The sequence below is a fragment of the Ascidiella aspersa genome, chromosome 4 (genome assembly GCF_963924565.1).
Source record: "Ascidiella aspersa chromosome 4, kaAscAspe10.2, whole genome shotgun sequence".
In the NCBI taxonomy this organism is placed as follows: Eukaryota; Metazoa; Chordata; class Ascidiacea; order Phlebobranchia; family Ascidiidae; genus Ascidiella; species Ascidiella aspersa.
In genome coordinates, this window is record NC_139450.1 from 29536514 (window position 1) to 29562232 (window position 25719).

General features: G+C 38.9%; 2 protein-coding genes across 2 annotated transcripts; one reads left to right on the top strand and one right to left on the bottom strand.

Annotated features, from left to right (window-relative positions):
* Positions 1-2175: 2175 nt before the first annotated feature.
* On the bottom strand, positions 2176-12080 carry LOC146157383 (myosin-1-like). The gene is made up of 36 exons (XM_083388198.1): positions 11984-12080; positions 11658-11764; positions 11141-11284; positions 10746-10902; positions 10578-10605; positions 10294-10387; positions 10088-10180; positions 9903-9966; positions 9732-9830; positions 9498-9601; positions 9228-9366; positions 8977-9095; positions 8764-8913; positions 8491-8661; positions 8230-8403; positions 8030-8162; positions 7797-7902; positions 7526-7699; positions 7183-7443; positions 6858-7113; positions 6540-6782; positions 6291-6467; positions 5843-6223; positions 5634-5771; positions 5308-5542; positions 4925-5240; positions 4629-4812; positions 4352-4517; positions 4042-4282; positions 3764-3956; positions 3368-3543; positions 3128-3281; positions 2886-3056; positions 2571-2771; positions 2314-2442; positions 2176-2181 (listed from the first exon to the last, which is right to left on the bottom strand). Exons 1-36 carry the CDS (start codon positions 12078-12080, stop codon positions 2176-2178), a joined length of 5781 nt encoding a protein of 1926 aa, XP_083244324.1.
* A 2989-nt stretch (positions 12081-15069) lies between these two features.
* On the top strand, positions 15070-24854 carry LOC146157384 (myosin-6-like). Its single transcript, XM_083388199.1, has 35 exons — positions 15070-15166; positions 15410-15516; positions 15863-16006; positions 16273-16429; positions 16569-16596; positions 16789-16882; positions 16996-17088; positions 17210-17273; positions 17346-17444; positions 17579-17682; positions 17814-17952; positions 18085-18203; positions 18267-18416; positions 18519-18689; positions 18778-18951; positions 19020-19152; positions 19271-19376; positions 19474-19647; positions 19730-19990; positions 20060-20315; positions 20390-20632; positions 20705-20881; positions 20950-21330; positions 21402-21539; positions 21613-21847; positions 21914-22229; positions 22346-22529; positions 22639-22804; positions 22875-23115; positions 23200-23392; positions 23580-23755; positions 23837-23990; positions 24061-24231; positions 24339-24539; positions 24726-24854. The coding sequence occupies exons 1-35, from the start codon at positions 15070-15072 to the stop codon at positions 24852-24854; spliced, it is 5775 nt and encodes a 1924-aa protein (XP_083244325.1).
* Positions 24855-25719: the final 865 nt, after the last annotated feature.

Sequence of the window (25719 nt, forward strand, 5' to 3'; positions counted from 1 at the left end):
TTAACTTATTAATTACGCAAAAAACGAGATTATTAGTTGACAAATTACGGATAAAATATTCATAGTTAAGAGAAACGACATACTTTCTTGTATCACCTAATAAGCACTCCATCAATAAGTAGTCGGGCAAATGCTACAACATGTATAGAGTTGCATATATTTAATCCAAATTTTACTTCTCGGAATTACTGAAACCGTTGCATTTTTCCCCTTTTTAATGGGCTGACTATTTACTATGTTATTTTACTCTTTAATAAAACAACGCTGGGATATAGTCGTAGCGTTCGCGTCCTCGCATTTATTCGCCCTGTGTTCTGCTAAGAAAGACGTGATTCTGTAATGCTAGAAATTATTCCATAGTACAGTAGCACCTTTACTAATGCCAAATTTCGCAAATTTAATAAAATAAGATTACTAAAAAAGCTTCTAGCTAAAGTGTTTTCTTTTGTGCAATTGCCAAGGGGTCATGTTAAAAACATGCAACGGAACTGAGTAGATTCGAACAGCGCACATATTACACAATGTCCTAATTTAAGGCCAATTTTTACCTCCCGTCTAAATAAAAAGCATTTTCGTGGTCCTGAAAAACAAAAGGGAAAGGGAAATGAATCATTTATCCATATTGCAGAAAACTTATTGTTTTGTACTTGTCTGCACCATAAAAACTTACACAATCTCCTTATCAACACAAAGGAGTAAAATATGTGTAACTGTATGTGTTTCTGACGTGTTATAATATAAAAAAATGTTAAATTAAAGTTGGTACCCAAATAAGTTATTGGCCCTATTTTGATGTGGTCCGTTTTTTTGACATAGTTCCTTTAACGATTATACAAATCAAGTTAGTTGGGGCTTTGGAAGATAATATTTATATGATAACATGAAAATATTTGAACACTGGCCAAAGGACAGTTACCGATTCAATCCTGTGGCTGTAATGCTTTATTAACAGCTTTTTTAAATAGTAAATATGGTTATATATTATGTATTAAGGAATTTGAAGTTTGTTAAAAAAATTAAATGATTCCTCAAGAATAGTAATCTTTCTTGATGAATTTATTTTTTACTGTATTTCACTCTACGGTGTAAAAGAGCTAAGTACCGATCATTTGTTTCGCCATAAAGGTAGGGCAAACAGTAAATTAGCAATCTTGTGGTCATTTGCAAAGTCGTGCAATAAATGATTGTGTAATAGCGATAATGGATTCATGCGTAATACCACAATGGATAAAATGTGTACTAAAGATAGTAGCAGTTATCTTTTGTTTTGCGTTAAAAATGACCAAACGGTTGGCCAACTAGGAGTTTATTGGAATTGGTCCGTAATAATCGTACATTGGAAGTTAATGATTTATGTAAAGCAAAAGTTCTTGGATACAAGAGTTATGTTTAAGTATAGTTTGTTTTTTAGTGGTTCTAGGTTTTAATTTGCGTTTTGGTTTGCTTCGTTGTATCCTATATATTTTTTGTGTTTTTAATACTGATATTTCTCTATTAGAGAAAAAAGTATTCTTAACTTTGATTTTTGGGTGGCGTATCGTAACAGAAAACTGACGCTTTGTCGGTTGGTCAACGAGCAGTTACTTAAATATTATTATTGCCGGTAATCGTAATTAGAAAAATAGGCCTTTTGATTCAATTTCTGATTTGAAACGATTTAACGATTCTTATATCTTTCTGGAAAACATAACAAAGCCTGAACGTAGAAAACCATTACCCAGTAGGGCATAACCTAAAACAAAATTAAATAATTTCTATTTTAATCGCTATATAATTAATAAAATGCTAAACAACCCACTACTACTATGAACTACGATGATTGTTATAGGGAACAAGGTTGTCAAATTTTGTGCTAATTTCGTTTTAAATTAATTTTTGATAATTAACCTATATTGATTTTCTTTTTCTTTTTTCTGATCCTATTTGGAATGCTTCTGTATTGTCTTACCACTAAACATGAACTTATATGCTGCGGCATTGAACCTATCATAAACTTATCTGCCTCAAATAATAATAAAATTACCTGATACAACACAAACATTCAAGGATGTTTTAACTGCACAACAGGCAGGCTATTTTATTGCAATAAATAATAATTTAGATTTTTCACGTTAAATACGGAAAGTCGAATTAAAATACAGATGTGACTGATTAAGTTCATCTTGTCGAGCTGGTTTACTCCTGGAAACAAAATAGGATAGTTTAGTCTTTATGATTTTGAATAATTGTTGTTACAATGCTTGCGGCCACTCAGCAATATTTATAAAGATTTTCTCATGGAAATCTATAACAATATGTTTGAAGATAATTTACCTTGTAGTCTCTAGCCTTGGATCTAAGTTTGTTAAGAGCTGATTCAGCCATATCAGCTCTTTCCTCTGCATCATCAAGTTCGTGTTGGAGTTTTCTGTATTTGCCAAGGTTTGTGTTGGCTTGTTCCTCCTGCAAATAAACGATCATAAGCATTCAGTTTTACTTTGTTGAGTCACGGCCAGATACGAAGTGAAACACATTTTGTTGTGATTCTTAAGTATTTAGAAAGCGCAAATTGAAATTCCAGTAACACTTACGGCTTCCTCAGCTTGTCTCTTGTATGTCTTGACTTTAATCTGGAGTTTGTCGACGAGATCCTGGATTCTGGTCAAGTTCTTCTTGTCCTCCTCTCCCTGGTAAGTGATCTCCTTCAACTTGCGTTCCATCTTGCGCTGTCCCTTAACGGAGTCGCTATTGCGCCTCTGCTCAGAGTCAAGTTCGTTCTCAAGTTCACGAATCTAGAAATAGAACATTTTGGAGGTTAGTTTGGAGACAATCTCTGACAAAATTCGATATTATTTTAGGTTAGTTGGATGGAAGCCAAGTTTGCTTAGCAAAGTGTACAAACTTACTCTGGTTTCCAGTTTCTGGACTTGTTTCTTTCCTCCCTTCATTGCGATATTTTCAGCCTCGTCCAATCGTTGCTGCAAGTCTTTCACCGTCTGTTCCATGTTCTTCTTCATTCGCTCCAAGTGGGAAGAAAGATCTTGTTCCTTCTTAAGTTCTTCAGCCATGGTAGCAGCCTGGATAAAATATGGAAATGGTTATGGTTTGCCATGTAACTTACTGAGCGTTAAGGGGCAACGTAACATACATCAACAATAGCCTTCTTGGCTTTGTCTTCGGCGTTTCTTTGTTCCTGAACAGACTCTTCGACCTCGGATTGCATGGTTTGGAGTTCACCCTCAAGCTTACGTTTCTGGTTGATGAGGGCCGTGTTTTGCGTGTGGAGAAGGTTGGAGCGTTCGCTGTGAAAGTGCAAAGATTAGCCAAAATACAAACAATGGTGACTGCATTTGTGCGTATAGTGCTTTTTCATAGTTAAAATACGAACCTGCTTTCAAGGAGCTCAGTCTCGGCCAACTTGCGTCCACGTTCAGCTTGCTCAAGAGCAGATCTCAACTCTTCGATCTCAGCATTGAGGAGATTGCTACGACGCTCGATCACGGCCGATTGTTCCTGGAAGTCCTCGGATTGTCTCTGAGCCTCATCCACTTGCATTTCAAGTTCCTATTAAACAAAATATGTCATGTAGTAAAAGACACCATGATTCCTCGCTTTAAAGAAAGTATATTACTTTTCACTTTATTTTGACAATAAATTTCATTTATATGTTTGTACAACATAGGATATTGCAAAGCTTTTATTAGATATGTAAACTTTATTTCAATAAACTTGCCTCATTCTTCTTTATTATAATTGCCAAAACACCCTATAGGAAACTATATACCTTAATGTGGGATACAACGGACTTGGCTTGTTTCTGGGCTTCAGACGCTTGTCGGTTGGCGTGTCCAAGTTGGATTTCAAGGTCGTTAAGGTCGCCTTCCATCTTTTTCTTGATCCTGACAGCTTCTTGACGAGCTTTGCTTTCTGAATCGAGGGTGGTTTGCATGGATTCAATGGCACGCTGCTGGTTGCGTCTGTTTTAAAGGGAAATTTTAGCGTTAAAAATGCCCGAACTAGAACAATGTGAATTTGTACAAACAAATTTCGATGTTTAATTACCTTTGGTTGTCGAGCTCTTCATCCTTCTCGGAAACTCTTCGTTCGAACTCTTGCTTAACTTGAGCGAGTTCAACCTGCAATCGGAGGACCTTTGATTCCTCTCCTTCGATTGCTCCTTCAGCTTCTTCAAGAGCGGCTTGCATCTCGTTGCGCTCGTGCTCGAGAGTCCTCTTAGCTTTTTCCAGTTCGTGGATGCTCTTACCTCCCTCTCCAAGTTGATCGGTAAGATCAGCAATTTCCTCTGTGGGAAGAAGGAATTTAATATTACTTGATGAATAAAGCCAATTATGTTTGTATTTGCAAAATTTACCTTGGAGATTCTTATTTTCGCGTTTCACAGTTTCTAGAGCATCGAGTGACTCTTCGTAAGCATTCTTCATCTTGAAAAGCTCGGTTGAAAGGCTTCTTGCTTCTTTCTGGGATTGTTCCAATTCGACCTGAACCTCTTCTTGTTTCTGCTTGTGCTCAGCAAGAACCTATTATATACATACGGATTATTTTATATATTTATGTGAAATACAAAGCAATCTATCTCAAGTTGTACGTTTTTTTTAACAATTTGCCTAAAAATTCGGTGAATGTCTAACCTTGTCGAAGTTTCGCTGCTTCTTGTCCAATGAAGCGGCGGCAGAGTTGGATCGTTCCAAGTCGATAGTAAGATCCTCGATTTCTCCCTGAAGACGGTTCTTCGTCTTCTCGAGACTCGATGCCTTCGCTTGCATGGCTTCAACCTGCTCCTCGGCGTCTTGGAGGCGAGCGGCAAGCTTTTTCCTAAAGAAAAACAAGTGTAGAAAAGGTAAGGTATTGGAAGGAAGTTGTCTAGTTGTTTCATTTTCGCAAAACACTTTTCGAAGTTGTCCAATTTGGAATATTTCAAACTTACTTGGCATCCTCAAGCTCTTCTGTACGCTGAATAGCGTCAGTCTCGTATTTGTTCCTCCATTGAGCAACTTCAGCATTTGCCTTAGAGAGAGCGCGTTGGAGTTCAGCCTTTGCTTCCTGCTCCTCTTCGTATTGCTCCCGCAAGAGGTCGTTGTCGTGGCGAGCGGCCTGGACAGCGTGAGCAAGAGCAGCCTTAGCCTTGGTCTCCTCTTCAACAACTCGCTTCAGTTCGTCGATTTGCTGCGATGAGCTGTTCTTGCTGCGGGTCAGTTGCGCCATAAGGTGTTCACGTTCTTCCAACTGGCGGCTGAATTCACCTACACAAAACATGTTTATTAAGTATTTTACAAAAAACTTGTTTCGTATATTGCTTCAAATTAGTACCATTCTCTGATGAGAGTCTGGCCTTAGCCGCGTTGAGCTCATTGACTTCTTTAGTGAAATTGTCGTTCTTCATTTTAGACTCGTTAAGCTGCTCCTCCAAGTTGCGGGACATTTTCTCATAGTTGAGCTTTGCCTTGGTGACGCTTTCAACGTTGGTGGCGAGATCATCGATCTCCATCTTCATTTCACTCTTCTCCTTCTCCAACTTTTGCTTAACTCGTTGCAAGTTGTCTATCTGGTAAACACATAATATAATTTTAAAAAGCGGTGCCACTTTTTTAATGTGAACGATATAGAATTGTGATAGAATTTCACAAGGTACCGACCTGTTCGCTCATTTCAGCGGATGTATCGGCATTCTTCTTGCGAAGAGTGGAGACAGTTGCTTCATGAGCCAAGTTGGATTCTTCCAATTCACGACGAAGTTTGGCGAACTCAGCTTCGCGACGTTTGTTAAGCTCGATCTAATAACAAAGGTTGTTTGAGATTTGTTTGCGATCAAATTATTAAAATATAAATTGATAAAGATTCCAACCTGAGCTGCGGTGGCGCCTCCTGCTTCCTCCAAACGCTCACTGAGTTCTTCCAACTCTCGGGAAAGATCAGCTCTCTGCTTCTCGACCTTTGCACGGGCTGCTCTTTCTGCTTCCAACTCTTCTTCGAGCTCCTCAATCCTAGCTTGAAGCTCCTTGATCTTCTTCTGGAGTTGAGCGACGAGAGCCTGCTCATCTTCCAACTTAGTGGCGAGCTGACTGTATTCGAACTCTTGCTTCTTTAACTTCTCTTCGAGACGTTGCTTGTCGTTCTCAAGATCCATGACAGTCTCCTGTGTGAGACGAAGATCGCCCTCCAACTTCCTCTTGGTCCTCTCAAGCTCCATGCGCAGTTTCTTCTCTTGTTCAAGAGAAGCCTCCAACTATGATCAATATACTGTGTTTAGTGATGGAAATTTATGATATACATTACTCTCGAAAGTTTCTTACATCATCAACTTGCTGTTCAAGCTTTGACTTCTGTTTGCTCAAGCTGTTGACCTTGTCCTCTTCAGACTGAAGATCATCAAGGGTTTGTTGATGGGCTTCTTGGAGAGCTTTCTTTTCCTTCTGAAGCTTGGCGATCTGTTCATCCTGGGATGCCAATTCCTCCTGAAGATTCTTGAGCTAAAACCAAACAGTTTGTTAAAAGTGAACGTTCCGTTTAGCATTGTTTGTTTTGTTTTTATCGATTTGTACCTTGTTTTCAGTTGCATGTTTCTCCTTTTCAACTTTAGCCAATGTGATCTCAAGATCATCGATGTCTTTCTTCAACTCAGAGCATTCATCTTCAAGTTTTCGCTTCTTAGAAACAAGCTCGTTGTTAAGCTCTTCTTCATCTTCCAAGCGCTCAGTGATCTCTTTGATCTTTCCATCAAGTTCGACCTTTGTCTTGATGAGCTGGTCACATCTGTCTTCTCCGTCGTCGATTTGATCTTGGTTCTAAATAAACAATGTGTTTCAAATAAACATTTTGTAACATATTTAGTTAATAGCGAATTTTTATTTAAATCTTACAGCTTGAAGTTGCATGACGAGGTCATTTTTCTCTTGAATGAAAGCAACTTGCATCTCTTCCAATTCCTTTCGTCTCTTGGTTTCCTTCTCCAAGTTGACCTTGCATTCTTCATATTCCTTCTCGAGAACTTCGAGCTCCTTTGCGGCTTCAGCGGTCTGCAAGAGTGGCTTGATCTTGAACATAAGCTTCATCCACTCCCAGTTGGCCATTCCGAAGTAGGCGCGCAAGTTGGACTGGATAACTCGGCAAGCTTGTCTGCAATGAATATCTTTGATGTCAAAGAAGCAAACCTTCAATTTTATAATATGGTGTAACGTTGTTTACCTTCGCTCAATCATTTTCTGGTACTCGCGCCTCATCAACATTCCTCGCATGCGAGCTTGGATGAGTTTGAAGATGGATGCTAGCTTGTTGTCACGCATTTCCTCCAGACGACCGATCATACCAGCGCGGAAGAAGACCTTAGTGTGTCCGAGCTTGTACGATTCGTGATCGATGTCGATGCTTCCAAGCAACTTCTCGGAGGATTTCTTGCTGTCCATGAATTGTCCCTCGGGAGCGGCATTTGGGTTCAAGATTCGGTAACTGCGAAAAACAAGTTAATACGGAACTTGTAAAGGATTCGACCCTTTGTTGTAACGGAATATTGTAAAAGAGTTTATTTTACCGTTGTTTAAAGTCGCCGTATGGAACCCTGTTGGGGAATCCTTTTCTGCAAATACGGATGCCTTCCAACACACCGTTACAACGAAGCTGGTGGAGAACCAAGTGGGATTCCATCATTCCTGGCATCTTTTGTTCGTTGGGAATAAGGCAACGGACGAAATGAGGAGACGTTGACCTAAAACAGTTTACATTTACTTTCTTTGAACATGTTTTACTTTCTTTGAACTTGTTTTACGATATTTAAGCGTTAGCAGTAGGATTTCTAACTTTACCTCAAATTAGTCATGAGGTTGTTGAGAGATTGTCTGTGAAGAGACGAGACAGTGTTGAATGAACCTCCCTTCTTGCGCTTGCCTCCCTTTCCACCACCACTGGCAGCTAGAAAGAAGGTATTAAAATGTATGATATGCTATTAAAACGTTTTTATGGACATTCTGTATCCCGACTCCCGAGTATGTTTTAAGGTTTTATTTTGGATATTGCTAAATTTTTGTAAAGTCAATACCTTCATCGGGGTTGACGTATCCCTCCCAGATGGTTTGCATGAGTTTAAGGGATGATTTCATGTAGAGACCGACGACGCTGTTGTTCAATGGATCCTTGTTCTTTTCCAGCCAACCAGCGAGGTTGTAGGCGACCTGTTTTGGTATGTTTCAATTTAGAAATATGCTTTGACAAACCGAAAATATTGCAAGAAATACTTACGGTTCCGGCGTAATGGTAGAGTTCAAAGTGCGCTTCGTATTTTCCCTTCTTGACGGGTTTGCCGAAAGCTTTGCTCTTGCCAAGATGATTTTGGTAAAGCTTGTCCTTAAAAGTGTTGTCGGAAGCTTTGGGGAACATGCACTCTTCCTCGAGGATGGACATGATTCCAAGTGGCTGAAAATAATTTGTTTTTATCGACTCTGATTCGGCTAAAACCACGAATTATTGTTTAAGCTAAAATTTGATTTCTTAATGTTTTACCTTCTCGATGAGCTCAATACAAGCTGCTAAGTCCATTCCGAAATCGATGAAAGTCCATTGGATTCCTTCCTTCTTGTATTCTTCCTGTTCGAGGACGAACATGTGATGGTTGAAGAACTGCTGGAGTTTCTCGTTGGTGAAGTTAATGCAAAGCTGCTCGAAGCTGTTTTTCTATATCGAAAGGAAAAAATAAAATAGAATTAGTTGTTAAAATTTGCAGTTATTTGTAACAATATTCTAACTCAATATATAGTTCAATATCTTTGAACTTACATCGAAGATCTCGAACCCCGCAATATCCAGAACACCGATGAAGAAACTTCTTGGCAACTTGGTGCTCAGAGTTTTGTTAATAAGTCTTACCAACCAGTCGAAGTGGCGACCAAAGACACCTTTGCTCAAAGCTCCGATAGCTTGAGCCACCTACCAAGAACAAAAGTTAATAAATCAATTGATTCTTTTCTTTTTTAAACCAGTGCTGCATACCTGATTACACGATTGACCTTTGGTGACGAACTCGTTTCCAACCTTGACACGTGGGTGGCACAAATACTTAATGAAGTCAGCCGAGTTGAGACCGAACAAGTAGGCGACCTTATCAGCCTCTGTAAATTTATAATTTAAGAAAACATTGAGATATGTTTAAAACTTTTAAGAAAATCTTTCAATAGAATTTAGTTGTCATTGGCACTGGTACCTAAAGCAATTGTCAATACCCGGATTTGTTTTATACAAACCTTCTGTGCCGTCAGGTTCTGCCTGTTCTTCTCTCTGTTTGTTCTTGAACTTCATGTTTTGTTGGTGCATGATTCCAGCCATGAGACGATAGATTCCGCTGATTTCCTCCTGACTAAAGCCCAGGATGTGGAAAGCTTCCTTTAAATAGCATTAAAAAATTGAATTATTGATTTAAACCGCAACTTATATTGCTATATTGACTTTAACCGGTAGTCAATAATATTTCATCAATAAGTAAAGTGAAATATGTTTTAATTTCATTTTCTTACGTCGGTCAACAACATTTCTGCGTTGTCATCCATGTTGTCGACTGTGACGACACCTTGATTGATTGTTCTGTAGTCGTAAGGATCCTTGGTCACCAACAATTGATCTGTGCATCATAAAGTTGTTTGGTAAACACGTTTTAAGGCTTTTTAAAATAAAATTCAAAGAATGTTTTTATGTATTTTTGAATAGTAAAAATCGTCGCTTTAATGACAGACTTCTGAAGTTTGACTTACCGATAAGTTCAGGTTTTGCGCCTGAAATGATCTGGTAGAAGATGTGGTAGTTACGTTCTCCGTCCAGTTGGTAGATGACACGAGACTTCTCGAGCAGATCTGAAAATGTCATTCGTGTGTAATAAGGTTTGGCTTAGGTTGTGTCACGTTAAGTAAGATAAGGAAACTTACAATGCTCAATATCTCCTGAAGCCAACATTCCTGTGCTGCCGAAGTGAATACGGATGAACTTTCCCTGTTAGTCGATAAAGTGTTATTTTTCTTGTGGTAAACACCAGACAAAGCGACTTTATTTTTTATGTCGTAAATTTTGTTTTAATTTTTGTGGAGTTTGCAAATCATAGTATAAAGCTTACGAAACGGGAAGAGTTGTCGTTGCGGACGGTCTTTGCGTTTCCAAAAGCTTCCATAGCCGGGTTACATTGTACGATCTGATCTTCCAAGGTGCCCTGAAATGAATTCGTGTACAATTATGTGTGAGAATTTCGGTTATTTTGGTGGTAAAAACCATTTGTCTACTATCCTTGAAAATAGTTTATTATTAAACGCATCTCAGTCTTACCTCGCCTTCCTTTTGTGCTCCGTAAGCAGCGACTAAGGCAAAGTACTGGATGACCTTCTTCGTGTTGACAGTCTTTCCGGCACCAGATTCTCCGCTAGTTTAAATTGTATATGTTTTTTATTTTGGTTGTGGATAAGAATTGTATGTCACCTATATCTTTATTTTTGAATAAGTGGTAGGGCTATTTTAGTGGATTTAACCAGTTATTTATGACTGTAAAACATTTACTGTAAAACACTATTTTTGTATTTATTTGCTCCTATTAACTTTTAACAACAACTCACGTGATCAACATAGATTGATTTTCCCGATCTGTAAAACAATAACAAGTATTAATTTGATGACAACATATTTTAATATGTAAAAGTATTCATGTCGTGCTTGTGCGAACTAACAGAGTTTTTTTATGTTTTTTAAAAGATATCCATTTATACATTTCTCGAATAACTTACTCATCAACATGTTGGAGTAGGCGTTGTCAGCAATAGAGTAAAGATGGGGAGGCATCTCAGTTCGTCTCTTTCCCTTGTAAGCAGCGATGACGTAAGGAGCGTATACGGGCAACATCTTGTAGGGATTCACGGTGACGCAGAAGAGACCAGAGTAGGTCTAAAAGAAATAACAAATATTAGTATTATGGCATATCTGGAGTGGATTATCCATTGATTTTGTGGACAAATGAGCGAATATGGGTTTTTAGGTTTTCCAGATTGTGTTTTATCATTTGATGTTGTAGGGTTAGTTATACTACCCGTTTTACGAACAAGTATAAAAAACGTGGTTTGATGCCTAAAACAAAGCGCATGCGATCACTGCTTGTAATTGTCACTTGGACGATGCGACTCACGTAGATCATGAAAGACTCGTATCGGGTTCGGAGGTTGTTTAAGACGCTGGCTTCGTTAAGGAAAGTCATGTTGGCCATGTCCTCGCACTTCTCGTAGCGCGGAGGATTCATCTCTTGGACGTCTTCTTCCTTCACCGTCATTTCCTGGTGGCGAAAAGTATTTGTGTGACGACAGGATAAAAATGGTTATTTGTTTCTTGTTGACGTCGGACATTTTTATCTGCTGTATTCCTTATACATCATATGCGCGAACGTATTTTTTTCACCAAGTTAACTCATTAAATGAAGGCTGTAAGATTGCCATGTATTTGTTCTAATGATTTCATTCTGACTACATAATGTGCGCAAGCGCATTTGCTATACTGTTGTTAACTTATAAAACGTGGGCTGTAAGAGTTGTATGTATATATTTATTCAGTCTGGTCTGTTAGCCAAATTTTTACGTTTTTTGGTGGGTTTGCAATATCGCGTTTAACCGCCTTATCGTATATGGTATGCTTGCTTGAAGTTGTCTTACTTTTCCTTCGGCACACGACTTAATGACAGCTTTTCCTCCTTCGTTCTTGATGATTTCTCCCTGGACGTAAGCATTCTCCTTGTCGGGAAACCAACAGTACTTCTTTCCTGTCATTTATGATAAAAGTTTTTTTAATTGTTAAAACCTTCTAAATTGTGTTTGGACTCACATTATGTTGAGATTTTGCGGCTTTTTAAAATAAGATAGAATTGATATAATTTTTAAATTGAGATATATCAGTCAGGTAATGTGTTCATTATCAAGCTACATTACAGATCCGTGCATAGTGTATCTAGGATAAAGTTGTTTTCGAACACAATCCTTACCGTCGGGTTTCTTGGTCTGGTTTTCGAGAATCTTCTCGTGGGACATCCTGAGGTACTGAGCCGCATCCTGGCACGCTTCGTAGTCGAAAGTCGCCATGGTGAAGAGTTAAAGTTATCTGTTTAAATATAACAGAAACACGATAAAGGATTTTTCCAAAGCCTAATTCTATCCATATTTCCCGCATGCTTATACAACCGAAGAGACATATTTAAAATCTTACATAAAATGCGCTACAAAATAGAATGTTTTGTGGCCCACATCGGTTGGTAATCACTTTTATTATGTTTTAATTTATACCAAACCTACTTTAATTTAGTACCAACCGAAAAATCAGGTTTATTCTTTTCAAAGCGTTTACAAGGGGCACCGCAGAGTCAGTCTTACCTTTGTGAATGAAGTAAATCCGAAAGGCTGACTGTTTGTCAAGCTGACTGATGATCAGAAACCTTCCGCAACCGCGTTATATACCCCTTCGCAAGTTATCACACCCGGCAAACTTTTTCATGCCACTGAACAGCAGTTGCGTTATTTTTAGCACCTCGCCGAATAATCGTCGGCTGTCCTTGTCGTCACCTTACGTCACAATGCCCGCGAATGTTGCGTCGATGCCTACTCGCGGCTTAGTGTTGCCAATGTCGTGTTTGGCTCACGAGAATTTTGTAAGACTTCAAGTTGCCTTCACCAACATTAGAAATATAACTTAATATAACATATCAAAACTGTTGTACATAATGTATAACTCACACCATGTTGTTGCATTTTATACGCATTACGACATTCTTGTTTTAAGCTGAATTTACTGCGCGTTAATTATCGGTTGTCATTATGACATTGTTGAGCTGCTCTTGGCATATTTTTTCAAAAAAAAACTACTTTTTTCTGGAAGTTGTGCGAGTTATGGTGCGCATCCCTAAACTATCGTATAATAGTATAAGTGTAAGGAGAAAATGTAAATCCGTCGCTTTCTGGGATTATGATTGAAAGCCCAAGTACAAGAATTCCGTTCTATTTGCGACTATAAGTCCGTTGATGGTTTTTACACGTGTTTCGTTTATTCCTTACACATTTTAATCTACATAAAATTATGTTACACTGTTTTTTATTAAATTGGAAAAGTTCCTCTTTAAGTTATATTAGTATTGGTCGCCTTGGTTTGAAGACGCCAACATTGACTTTCTACACTACACATTTCTAAAGCGAAACTTAAGCCCTTCAGATGATGTGCATCGCGGTCGCCGCAGCGAAATTCAATAACCGCGAGCTCACGTGGATTGCAGCCCATCGTTTGTCCAGTGCTGCGTATTTTATTTGCGCGTGTCGCGCTTGGCATTTAAAATGTACATTTGTGCTTGTAATCGCGCGGCGCAAGTAATCAGTGCGAGCGCCGTGTCGATTGCGTTGCGGGGTAGCTTCAGGTTAAGCATTACCGATCCTTCATTTACAATTGTCACGTTGCAATTAAACAATCTAACTCCTAGGCTTAAAATGTGTTATAATATACCGGGGTCGTGAGTTTTAAAGTCTAGTCTTTCCTTGTTATGTTATTACAAGGAAATTTCCAATGCCTACTAAAAATTATATGATACACCACTGGTAAATTTGCGGTAACTGTTGTTCCACATGAATTTAGAAGGTTGGAATCATTGATATAAAAATGTACCTTGCGTATAGTAATAATATTTGCTGTTAAAATTTTAGTGACCTATTCAAATCGCCTTCTGAAGAGTGAATGACACCGCGTATAATCACGAGGAGCTATTTTTCTTTAGTGTTATCGGTCGTGGCAGTACATTGGGCCAGTTCCATTGTTAGACCATGGAAATCCTTTTTAGCAAAAGTCACCCGATACGAATAGGGTATTTTTTGGAACTGCTTTTTTTCGCGAAATTCAATTCCGACGTAGTTTAGTTTTCGCTTTAATAGCCTGAAAAATTCTAATTTTGTTTTTTCGCTAAAACCTGTTTAGTATAGGAACTGTATTGTTGTTGTATCCAGATATCCATCATACACGTTAGACAGAAATTTAATACATCCTAATGACTCAATAGATTAATAAAATCAAATGTATATACATCAAATCGCAACTACACAAATCCCTTTTAAAAAGTTTGAGAAACACGCGGTTCCGCTAATGGCGAGTGCTGATAAAAAGTATTACCAATAATATTTCGATATGTAATTGTCCCCAGGTCTATTGCAAAATGTTCACTGATTTACGACCATCTAAATAATGGACCCAAGTATTTTGGGCAGTTAAGAAGTCGTTTGTTACACACGGTTTTCATTTTGGAGCATAATGGTTGGAGGTTGTAGTAAGACGTAATAAGAATATCAAAGCCCATACAGAAGTATGTATCATTTTGAACGTTTCGAATAAGCCTACTTTATTAATTTTCAATTTATTTTCATTTTATTTTTCGGTTTTTGTTTTATTTTACAGATATCGTCGTTCATTTCTAGTTGTATCTTACCAATACCAGAATGTACCAAGGGGGCATCGCGACGAACAGCAATGCCTTTGCAAGGTGTCGATTAAGACACGGTCGTTGTCGCACGCCGGCATTATGAGGTGACGATTGGTCAGCTGTCCGCGAGTAAAGAGGCGAAAGGACGCGAACCATCGCGAACCGTATAAAAGCGTCGGCCAGAGAAAGGTTCGACATCAGTTAGCTTCACTTGCAAGTCTAACCAACAGCTTTGTGTTTCTGCAATCTTCGCTGTACGTTCATATCGTCTACAAGGTAAGTTTTACGAATTGCGATAAATAAACTGGGGCCCTAATACAGCAGAACCATTGCTACCTTGTTAATAAAGTTCAAGTGCGTGAGTTTATAATGTAGCCCCTTTATCGTTAAACGAACCTAAGTCGATCTGCATTGCGAGACACAACCAAGCAAAAAACAAGCTAAATATTGTGTTATTTTGTTACCGTTTAGAATGTGCGTTTAAACACCCAGGTAACATAACCAGAGGCAAATTTTATACAATGTAGTATTGCGATAAGTAAAATTACCTCTTGCTGTCGACACAGAACCAATTATCGTTTTCCTTTCAATTTTCGTGAAGGTCCTTTGATCTTATCACCATGGCAACTTTCGACTACGAAGCATGCCAGGATGCGGCTCAGTACCTCAGGATGTCTCATGAGAAAATTCTCGAAAACCAGACCAAGAAACCCGATGGTAAGAAATAGTTAACAACACATTTCAAAACTAAAAGGGTTTGGGAGAGAAATGAGCAAATTTTCCCTTTTTTTAGATTAATTAACTGTAGGATTTTTAACACCATATAATGCTTACCGTAAAGGTATAAAATGTTCATACATTTTCAGTATAACAATAACAACATTTACAGATCGGTGTTTTTTTCACTATTTTGTAACATTTCTGCATTTTAATTTATAAAATTGTGTTTTATTTCGTCAGGCAAGAAGTATTGCTGGTTCCCCGACAAGGAGAATGCTTACGTCCAGGGAGAAATCATCAAGAACGAAGGAGGAAAAGCTGTCATCAAGTCGTGTGCCGAAGGAAAAGTAAGACAACTTCTACCAAACATGCCATATACGATGAAGCGCAACAGAAACAAATACCACAATTTGGCTGCCAGACTAAAAAAAAGTCATTCCTACAGCCGACATTTTATGAGTTAACAAAAGGAGAGGTCCACTGTAAACATTAAGTTTTCTTTATTTAGTCTGGTAAAGGACTATGCGGTCAGCTCCAAAAGCTTTGACCACAACTTTGGTGTTTGAAAAGAAAATACTAAACAAGCCTGAAAGAGTTGAACGTTAAGAGAATAACAGATAAAAAGTAAATCACCCCGAAAAATGTTGTAATTCATTTTATACCCTCGCCATGCAAATTCCTTTTCGTCCCCAGGAAATTACGGTGAAGGAAGAAGACGTTCAGGAGATGAATCCTCCGCGCTACGAGAAGTGCGAGGACATGGCCAACATGACTTTCCTCAACGAAGCCAGCGTCTTGAACAACCTCCGAACCCGATACGAGTCCTTCATGATCTACGTGAGTTGCTGTTTTGAACTTACAACGAAACTAGCGATTCTATAAAGATTTTATCTTGCAATTAATTTTTGTTAATATAATCGTAAGAGTATATTGCGTCCAATCGTTTTAACAACAGATTAGTTTGATAAAACTTGTGTACCGTAAATTGCTACGCCTTTATCTAATTTTTAAGCCAAAATGTGAAGTTTTGTTCATTAGCTATTAGTCAACCGCAGCCAACCACAGATTATGGTTTAAAGCTTTACATCCGTTTTCTCATTCAGACCTACTCTGGTCTCTTCTGCGTCACCGTGAATCCCTACAAGATGTTGCCCGTATACGCTCCTTACGTCATCGCTGCTTACAAGGGAAAGAGACGAACTGAGATGCCTCCCCATCTTTACTCTATTGCTGACAACGCTTACTCCAACATGTTGATGAGTTAGTTATTCGAGAAATACATAAATGGATATCTTTTAAAAAACATAAAAAACTCTGTTAGTTCGCACAAGCACGACATGAATACTTTTACACATTAAAATACGTTGTCATCAAATTAATACTTGTTATTGTTTTACAGATCGGGAAAATCAATCTATGTTGATCACGTGAGTTGTTGTTAAAAGTTAATAGGAGCAAATAAATACAAAAATACTGTTTTACAGTAAATGTTTTACAGTCATAAATAACTGGTTAAATCCACTAAAATAGGCCTACCACTTATTTAAATATAAAGATATATAAGCGACATACAATTCTTATCCACAACCAAAATAAAAAACATATACAATTTAAACTAGCGGAGAATCTGGTGCCGGAAAGACGGTCAACACGAAGAAGGTCATCCAGTACTTTGCCTTAGTCGCTGCTTACGGAGCACAAAAGGAAGGCGAGGTAGAACTGGGATGCGTTTAATAATAAACTTTTTTCAAGGATAGTAGACAAACGATTTTTACCACCAAAATAACCGAAATTCTCACACATAATTGTACACGAATTCATTTCAGGGCACCTTGGAAGATCAGATCGTACAATGTAACCCGGCTATGGAAGCTTTTGGAAACGCAAAGACCGTCCGTAACGACAACTCTTCCCGTTTCGTAAGCATTATACTATGATTTGCAAACTCCACAAAAATTGAAACAAAATTTACGACATAAAAAATAAAGTCGCTTTGTCTCGTGTTTACCACAAGAAAAATAACACTTTATCGACTAACAGGGAAAGTTCATCCGTATTCACTTCGGCAGCACAGGAATGTTGGCTTCAGGAGATATTGAGCATTGTAAGTTTCCTTATCTTACTTAACGTGACACAACCTAAGCCAAACCTTATTACACACGAATGACATTTTCAGATCTGCTCGAGAAGTCTCGTGTCATCTACCAACTGGACGGAGAACGTAACTACCACATCTTCTACCAGATCATTTCAGGCGCAAAACCTGAACTTATCGGTAAGTCAAACTTCAGAAGTCTGTCATTAAAGCGACGATTTTTACTAATCAAAAATACATAAAAACATTCTTTGAATTTTATTTTAAAAAGCCTTAAAACATGTTTACCAAACAATTGGTTTTATGATGAACAGATCAATTGTTGGTGACCAAGGATCCTTACGACTACAGAACAATCAACCAAGGTGTCGTCACAGTCGACAACATGGATGACAGCGCAGAAATGTTGTTGACCGACGTAAGAAAATGAAATTAAAATATATTTACCTTAACTAATTGATGAAATATTATTGACTACCGGTAAAAGTAAATATAGCAATATAAGTTGCTGTTTAAATCAACGATTCAATTTTGTAATGCTATTTAAAGGAAGCTTTCCACATCCTGGGCTTCAATCAGGAGGAAATCAGCGGAATCTATCGTCTCATGGCTGGAATCATGCACCAACAAAACATGAAGTTTAAGAACAAACAGAGAGAAGAACAGGCAGAACCTGACGGCACAGAAGGTTTGTATAAAACAAATCCGAGTATTGACAATTGCTTTAGGTACCAGTGCCAATGACAACAAAATTCTATTGAAAGATTTTCTTAAAAGTTTTAAACATATCTCAATGCTTTCTTAAATTACAAATTTACAGAGGCTGATAAGGTCGCCTACTTGTTCGGTCTCAACTCAGCTGACTTCATTAAGTACTTGTGCCACCCACGTGTCAAGGTTGGAAACGAGTTCGTCACTAAAGGTCAATCGTGTAATCAGGTATAAAGCACTGGTTTTAAAAAGAAAAGAACCAATTGATGTATTAACTTTTGTTCTTGGTAGGTGGCTCAAGCTATCGGGGCTTTGAGCAAAGGTGTCTTTGGTCGCCACTTCGACTGGTTGGTAAGACTTATTAACAAAACTCTGAGCACCAAGTTGCCAAGAAGTTTCTTCATCGGTGTTCTGGATATTGCGGGGTTCGAGATCTTCGATGTAAGTTCAAATATATTGAACTATATATTGAGTTGGAATATTGTTACAAATAACTGCAAATTTTAACAACTAATTCTATTTTATTTTTTTATTTCGATATAGAAAAACAGCTTCGAGCAGCTTTGCATTAACTTCACCAACGAGAAACTCCAGCAGTTCTTCAACCATCACATGTTCGTCCTCGAACAGGAAGAATACAAGAAGGAAGGAATCCAATGGACTTTCATCGATTTCGGAATGGACTTAGCAGCCTGTATTGAGCTCATCGAGAAGGTAAAACATTAATAAATCAAATTTCAGCTTAAACAATAATTTGTGGTTTTAGCCAAATCAGATTCGATAAAAACAAAATTATTTTCAGCCACTTGGAATCATGTCCATCCTCGAGGAAGAGTGCATGTTCCCCAAAGCTTCCGACAACACTTTCAAGGACAAACTTTACCAAAACCATCTTGGCAAGAGCAAAGCTTTCGGCAAACCAGTCAAGAAGGGGAAATACGAAGCGCACTTTGAACTCTACCATTACGCCGGAACCGTAAGTACATCTTACAATATTTTCGATTTGTCAAATGCATATTTCTAAATTGAAGCATACCACAATAGGTCGCCTACAACCTCGCTGGTTGGCTGGAGAAAAACAAAGATCCATTGAACAACAGCGTTGTCGGTCTCTACATGAAATCATCCCTTAAACTCATGCAAACCATTTGGGAGGGATACGTCAACCCCGATGAAGGTATTGGCTAGATAAAAATACAAAATAAAGCCTTAAAATATTTATTTGGGATACAGGATGTCTATAAAAAGTTTGGCGTTAATGGCATATCATACACTTTATTAAATACTTTTTCTAGCTGCCAGTGGTGGTGGAAAGGGAGGCAAGCGCAAGAAGGGAGGATCATTCAACACTGTCTCGTCTCTTCACCGACAATCTCTCAACAATCTCATGACTAATTTGAGGTAAAGTTAGAAATCCTACTGCTAACGCTTAAATATCCTAAAACAAGTTCAAAGAAAGTAAAACATGTTCAAAGAAAGTAAATGTAAACTGTTTTAGGTCAACATCTCCTCATTTCGTCCGTTGCCTTATTCCCAACGAACAAAAGATGCCAGGAATGATGGAATCCCACTTGGTTCTCCACCAGCTCCGTTGTAACGGTGTGTTGGAAGGCATCCGTATTTGCAGAAAAGGATTCCCCAACAGGGTTCCATACGGCGACTTTAAACAACGGTAAAATAGACTCTTTTACAATATTCCGTTACAACAAAGGGTCGAATCCTTTACAAGTTCCGTATTAACTTGTTTTTCGCAGTTACCGAATCTTGAACCCAAATGCCGCTCCCGAGGGACAATTCATGGACAGCAAAAAATCATCCGAGAAGTTGCTTGGAAGCATCGACATCGATCACGAATCGTACAAGCTCGGACACACTAAGGTCTTCTTCCGCGCTGGTATGATCGGTCGTCTGGAGGAAATGCGTGACAACAAGCTTGCATCCATCTTTAAACTCATTCAAGCTCGCATGCGAGGAATGTTGATGAGGCGCGAGTACCAGAAAATGATTGAGCGAAGGTAAATAAAGTTACAATATGGCATGTCATTGAGGGTTTGCATCTCTAACATTAAATATATTCATTGCAGACAAGCTTGCCGAGTTATCCAGTCCAACTTGCGCGCCTACTTCGGAATGGCCAACTGGGAGTGGATGAAGCTTATGTTCAAGATCAAGCCACTCTTGCAGACAGCTGAAGCCGCAAAGGAGCTCGAAGTTCTCGAGAAGGAATATGAAGAATGCAAGGTCAACTTGGAGAAGGAAACCAAGAGACGAAAGGAATTGGAAGAGATGCAAGTCGCTTTCATTCAAGAGAAAAATGACCTCGTCATGCAACTTCAAGCTGTAAGATTTAAATAAAAATTCTCTCATAACTAAATATGCTACAAATTTTTATTTGAAACACATTGTTTATTTAGAACCAAGATCAAATCGACGACGGAGAGGACAGATGTGACCAGCTCATCAAGACAAAGGTCGAACTTGATGGAAAGATCAAGGAGATCACTGAGCGTCTCGAAGACGAAGAAGAGCTTAACAATGAGCTTGTTTCTAAGAAGCGAAAACTTGAAGATGAATGCTCCGAGTTGAAGAAAGACATCGATGATCTTGAGATCACATTGGCTAAAGTTGAGAAGGAGAAGCATGCAACTGAAAACAAGGTACAAATCGATAAAAACAAACCAAACAATGTTAAACTGAACGTTCACTTTTAACAAACTGTTTGGTTTCAGCTCAAGAATCTTCAGGAGGAATTGGCATCCCAGGATGAACAAATCGCCAAGCTTCAGAAGGAAAAGAAAGCTCTCCAGGAAGCCCATCAACAAACTCTTGATGATCTTCAGTCTGAAGAGGATAAGGTCAACAGCTTGAGCAAACAAAAGTCAAAGCTTGAACAGCAAGTTGATGATGTAAGTAAACTTTTGAGAGTTATTTAAATCACAAATTCCCACCATTAAACGCATTTTTTTCATCATAGTTGGAGGCTTCTCTTGAACAAGAGAAGAAACTGCGCATGGAGCTTGAGAGGACCAAGAGGAAGTTGGAGGGAGATCTTCGTCTCACACAGGAGACTGTCATGGATCTTGAGAACGACAAGCAACGTCTCGAAGAGAAGCTGAAGAAGCAAGAGTTCGAATACAGTCAGCTCGCCACCAAGTTGGAAGATGAGCAAGCTCTTGTCGCTCAACTCCAGAAGAAGATCAAAGAGCTTCAAGCTAGGATTGAGGAGCTCGAAGAAGAGTTGGAAGCCGAAAGAGCAGCCCGCGCAAAGGTTGAGAAGCAGAGAGCTGATCTTTCACGAGAGTTGGAAGAACTCAGTGAGCGTTTGGAGGAAGCAGGAGGCGCCACAGCAGCTCAGGTTGGAATCTTTATCAACTTACATTGTAATGATTTGATCGCAAAAAAATCTCAAACAACCCTTGATTTTAGATCGAGCTTAACAAACGTCGCGAAGCTGAGTTTGCCAAACTCAGACGTGAACTGGAAGAATCCAACTTGGCTCATGAAGCAACTGTCTCCACTCTTCGCAAGAAGAATGCCGATACATCCGCTGAAATGAGCGAACAGGTCGGTAACCCACAATTCTATATCGTTCACATTAAAAAAACAACTTCTTAAAATTCTATTGTTTGTTTACCAGATCGACAACTTGCAACGAGTTAAGCAAAAGTTGGAAAAGGAGAAGAGTGAAATGAAGATGGAGATCGATGATCTCGCCACCAACGTTGAAAGCGTCACCAAGGCAAAGCTCAACTATGAGAAAATGTCCCGCAACTTGGAGGAGCAGCTTAACGAGTCTAAAATGAAGAACGACAATTTCACTAAAGAAGTCAACGAGCTCAACGCGGCCAAAGCAAGACTCTCATCTGAGAATGGTAAGTAAAATAGCACAATTTGTCGCATTATGTTTAATATTCAACACTAAATAACATGTTCTGTAGGTGAATTCAGCCGTCAGTTGGAGGAACGCGAACACCTTATGGCGCAACTGACCCGCAGCAAGAACAGCTCATCGCAGCAAATCGACGAACTTAAGCGAGTTGTTGAAGAGGAGACCAAGGCTAAGGCTGCTCTTGCTCACGCTGTCCAGGCCGCCCGCCACGACAACGACCTCTTGCGGGAGCAATACGAAGAGGAGCAGGAAGCAAAGGCTGAACTCCAACGCGCTCTCTCCAAGGCAAACGCTGAAGTTGCTCAATGGAGGAACAAATACGAGACCGACGCGATTCAGCGTACAGAAGAGCTTGAAGATGCCAAGTGAGTTAGAAATGTTTTAAATTGGGCAACAACTATATTAAAGTGTTTTGCAACAATAAAACAACTAGACAACTTCCTTCCAATACCTTACCTTATTAACACTTGTTTTTCTTTAGGAAAAAGCTTGCCGCTCGCCTCCAAGACGCCGAAGAGCAGGTTGAAGCCATGCAAGCGAAGGCATCGAGTCTCGAGAAGACAAAGAACCGTCTTCAAGGAGAAATCGAGGATCTCACCATCGATTTAGAACGATCCAACTCTGCCGCCGCTTCATTGGACAAGAAACAGCGCAACTTCGATAAGGTAGAACAAAATATACCAGTTTAAAAATATAATTATTTTGAAATAAAGCTGTAAACGTGGAGAAAGTTTATTTTTATCTGCATTATTTAAATTCCCATTTGTATTGCAGGTTCTTGCTGAGCACAAGCAGAAGCAAGAAGAGGTTCAGGTAGAATTGGAACAATCGCAGAAAGAAGCCAGAAGCCTTTCAACTGAGCTCTTCAAGATGAAGAATGCTTACGAAGAATCACTCGATGCTCTAGAAACTGTCAAGCGCGAAAATAAGAATCTTCAAGGTAAATTTCGCTCAATTAATGCATAACTCGTTTTAAACTCTAGGTATATTAAAATCTGGTCTTCCTACAGAGGAAATTGCTGACCTCACTGATCAACTTGGAGAGGGAGGAAAGAGTATCCACGAACTGGAAAAAGCCAAGAGGACTCTGGAGCACGAGCGCAACGAGATGCAAGCCGCTCTTGAAGAAGCCGAAGGAGCAATCGAAGGAGAGGAATCAAAGGTCCTCCGATTGCAGGTTGAACTTGCTCAAGTCAAGCAAGAGTTCGAGCGAAGAGTTTCAGAAAAGGATGAAGAACTCGACAACCAAAGGTAATTGAACTTCGAAATTTGTCTAAATAACTTCACATAGCTTAAACACTTTCATCATTTTTTAACACCAAACCTGTAAAACAGACGCAACCAGCAGCGTGCCATTGAATCCATGCAAACCACCCTCGACTCAGAGAGCAAAGCTCGTCAAGAAGCTGTCAGGATCAAGAAGAAGATGGAAGGTGATCTCAATGACCTTGAAATCCAACTTGGACACGCCAACCGACAAGCGTCTGAAGCCCAGAAGCAAGCCAAGTCTGTTGTGTCTCACATCAAGGTAATCGGCTTGTTAACATATATGAGGTTAATATTCAATAAAAGCTTTGTAATGTTATGTTGTTAATGTGTAAATAAAGTTTTAGTGATAATAAAGTGTAAGATTTTATTCTTGCTTCGGCGTCAGTAGTATAATCTCTGTTGCCACTTTACAACTCAAATTAACAAAACGTTTTTTTGTTTAATAGGAACTCGAAATGCAAGTGGATGAGGCTCAGAGACAATCCGAGGACTTCCAGGAACAATCGGCCGTGATCGAGCGTCGTAGCAACCTCCTCAACGCTGAGATCGAAGAGTTGAGATCTGCTCTTGAGCAAGCTGAACGTGGCCGCAAGTTGGCCGAGACTGAGCTCCTTGAAAGCAGGTTTGTATTTCAAACTATCAAAAAAAAACAACACTGTCAGTCACCATCGTTTGTATTTTGACTAATCTTTGAACTTCACAGCGAACGCTCCAACCTTCTGCACACGCAAAACACGGCCCTCATCAACCAGAAACGTAAGCTTGAGGGTGAACTCCAAACCATGCAATCTGAGGTAGAAGAGTCCGTTCAGGAACAAAGAAACGCTGAGGACAAAGCCAAGAAGGCTATTGTTGATGTGAGTCTCGTCGCCACCTAACGCACATTTGAGCCACATTGCAAACCATAACCATTTGTGTTTTATTCAGGCTGCTACCATGGTTGAAGAACTTAAGAAGGAACAAGATCTTTCTTCCCACTTGGAAAGAATGAAGAAGAACATGGAGCAGACTGTCAAAGACTTGCAGCAACGATTGGACGAGGCTGAAAACATTGCAATGAAGGGGGGGAAGAAACAAGTCCAGAAACTGGAAACCAGAGTAAGTTTATCAAAACGCTTACTTACATCCAACTAACCTAAAATAAAAGCAAATTTTGATAAGGATTGTCTCCATAGGTACTAACCAACAAAATGTTTTATTTCTAGATCCGTGAACTTGAGAACGAACTTGACTCTGAGCAGAGGCGCAATAGCGACTCCGTTAAGGGACAGCGCAAGATGGAACGCAAGTTGAAGGAGATCACTTACCAGGGAGAGGAGGACAAGAAGAACTTGACCAGAATCCAGGATCTCGTCGACAAACTCCAGATCAAAGTCAAGACATACAAAAGACAAGCTGAAGAAGCTGTAAGTCCCATTAGTTGCATTTTCAATTTAAATCCTACATAAGTATTAATGCTAATCAAATATGGTGGTTGTGTTATTTTTACATAATAAGTAAGTGTTTAGTGATAACCGAGTGTTGTATTACCCTATATACCTGATAAAAGTATCTTATCGTACAATTCCAACATATATAAACTTTATTATTAGGAGGAACAAGCCAACACGAACCTTAGCAAATACAGAAAACTCCAACACGAACTTGATGATGCAGAGGAAAGAGCTGATATGGCTGAGTCTGCTCTCAACAAGCTGAGATCCAAGGCTAGAGAGCACTAGGTGAGGTGTCTAACTAGTGTAGGCCTAAGTGATTATGATTTAGAAAATGTCGTAAGAGCTTTATTGCATATGTTATTACCCTCATCATAAGATTGATATATCTATTGGCCAAATCTATTTTTTTATACTTGTTTTTAGTGTGTTTTTTTTGCTATATTTCCCTAATCTGTTGTTATATTTATTTCAGGTTTACATTCGCTGAAACAACCCCATCGGGTCATGATACTTTGATCGACCTTGATTTTAAATTATTCTTCGTAATTCTGTTATTTAAATCGTGCTTTTGAAATGCAAAAATAAAAACCCGATCTGTCGTTGTTGACAGTGAAGAAAACGTTTCCTGCTGAAACTTTAACATTAGAAAACTACCTCGAAAAAGGCGACAGACATATTAGAACATCAGATAATAAGTGGCGTAGCCAGCCGAAATTTTTTCTTTTGGTGGGGCAAAAAGTTTGAACTTTTTTGTTTAGCTTTTGCCATTATATTAATTGCACGAACACAAATAAATGTAACGAACACAAATAAATATGTTAGCAAACCGTTTCGAGCAGCAACGGACTAAGTGTTTATACTAAAAAACAATTCAAATAGCAAAAACTGACTAAAAGTAGTAAAACTACATTAACGTATAGCAAACGTAATATTAACTACATCGTTTGTGACATCTTATGTTGTCGGCCCATCGACATATTTCGCTTAACTGGAAAGGCGTAATTTGTGCTTTAAAGTTGACCAAATCATCTTGTTGATCAGAAAGCAACAGAGCACTGAGTCCAGCCCAGTATCAACATTCAGAGTTGAGCAGAAATCACGATAGATCGCAAAGACAAGCCGCAGCATGGCCGCCAATTCCCAACAGTAT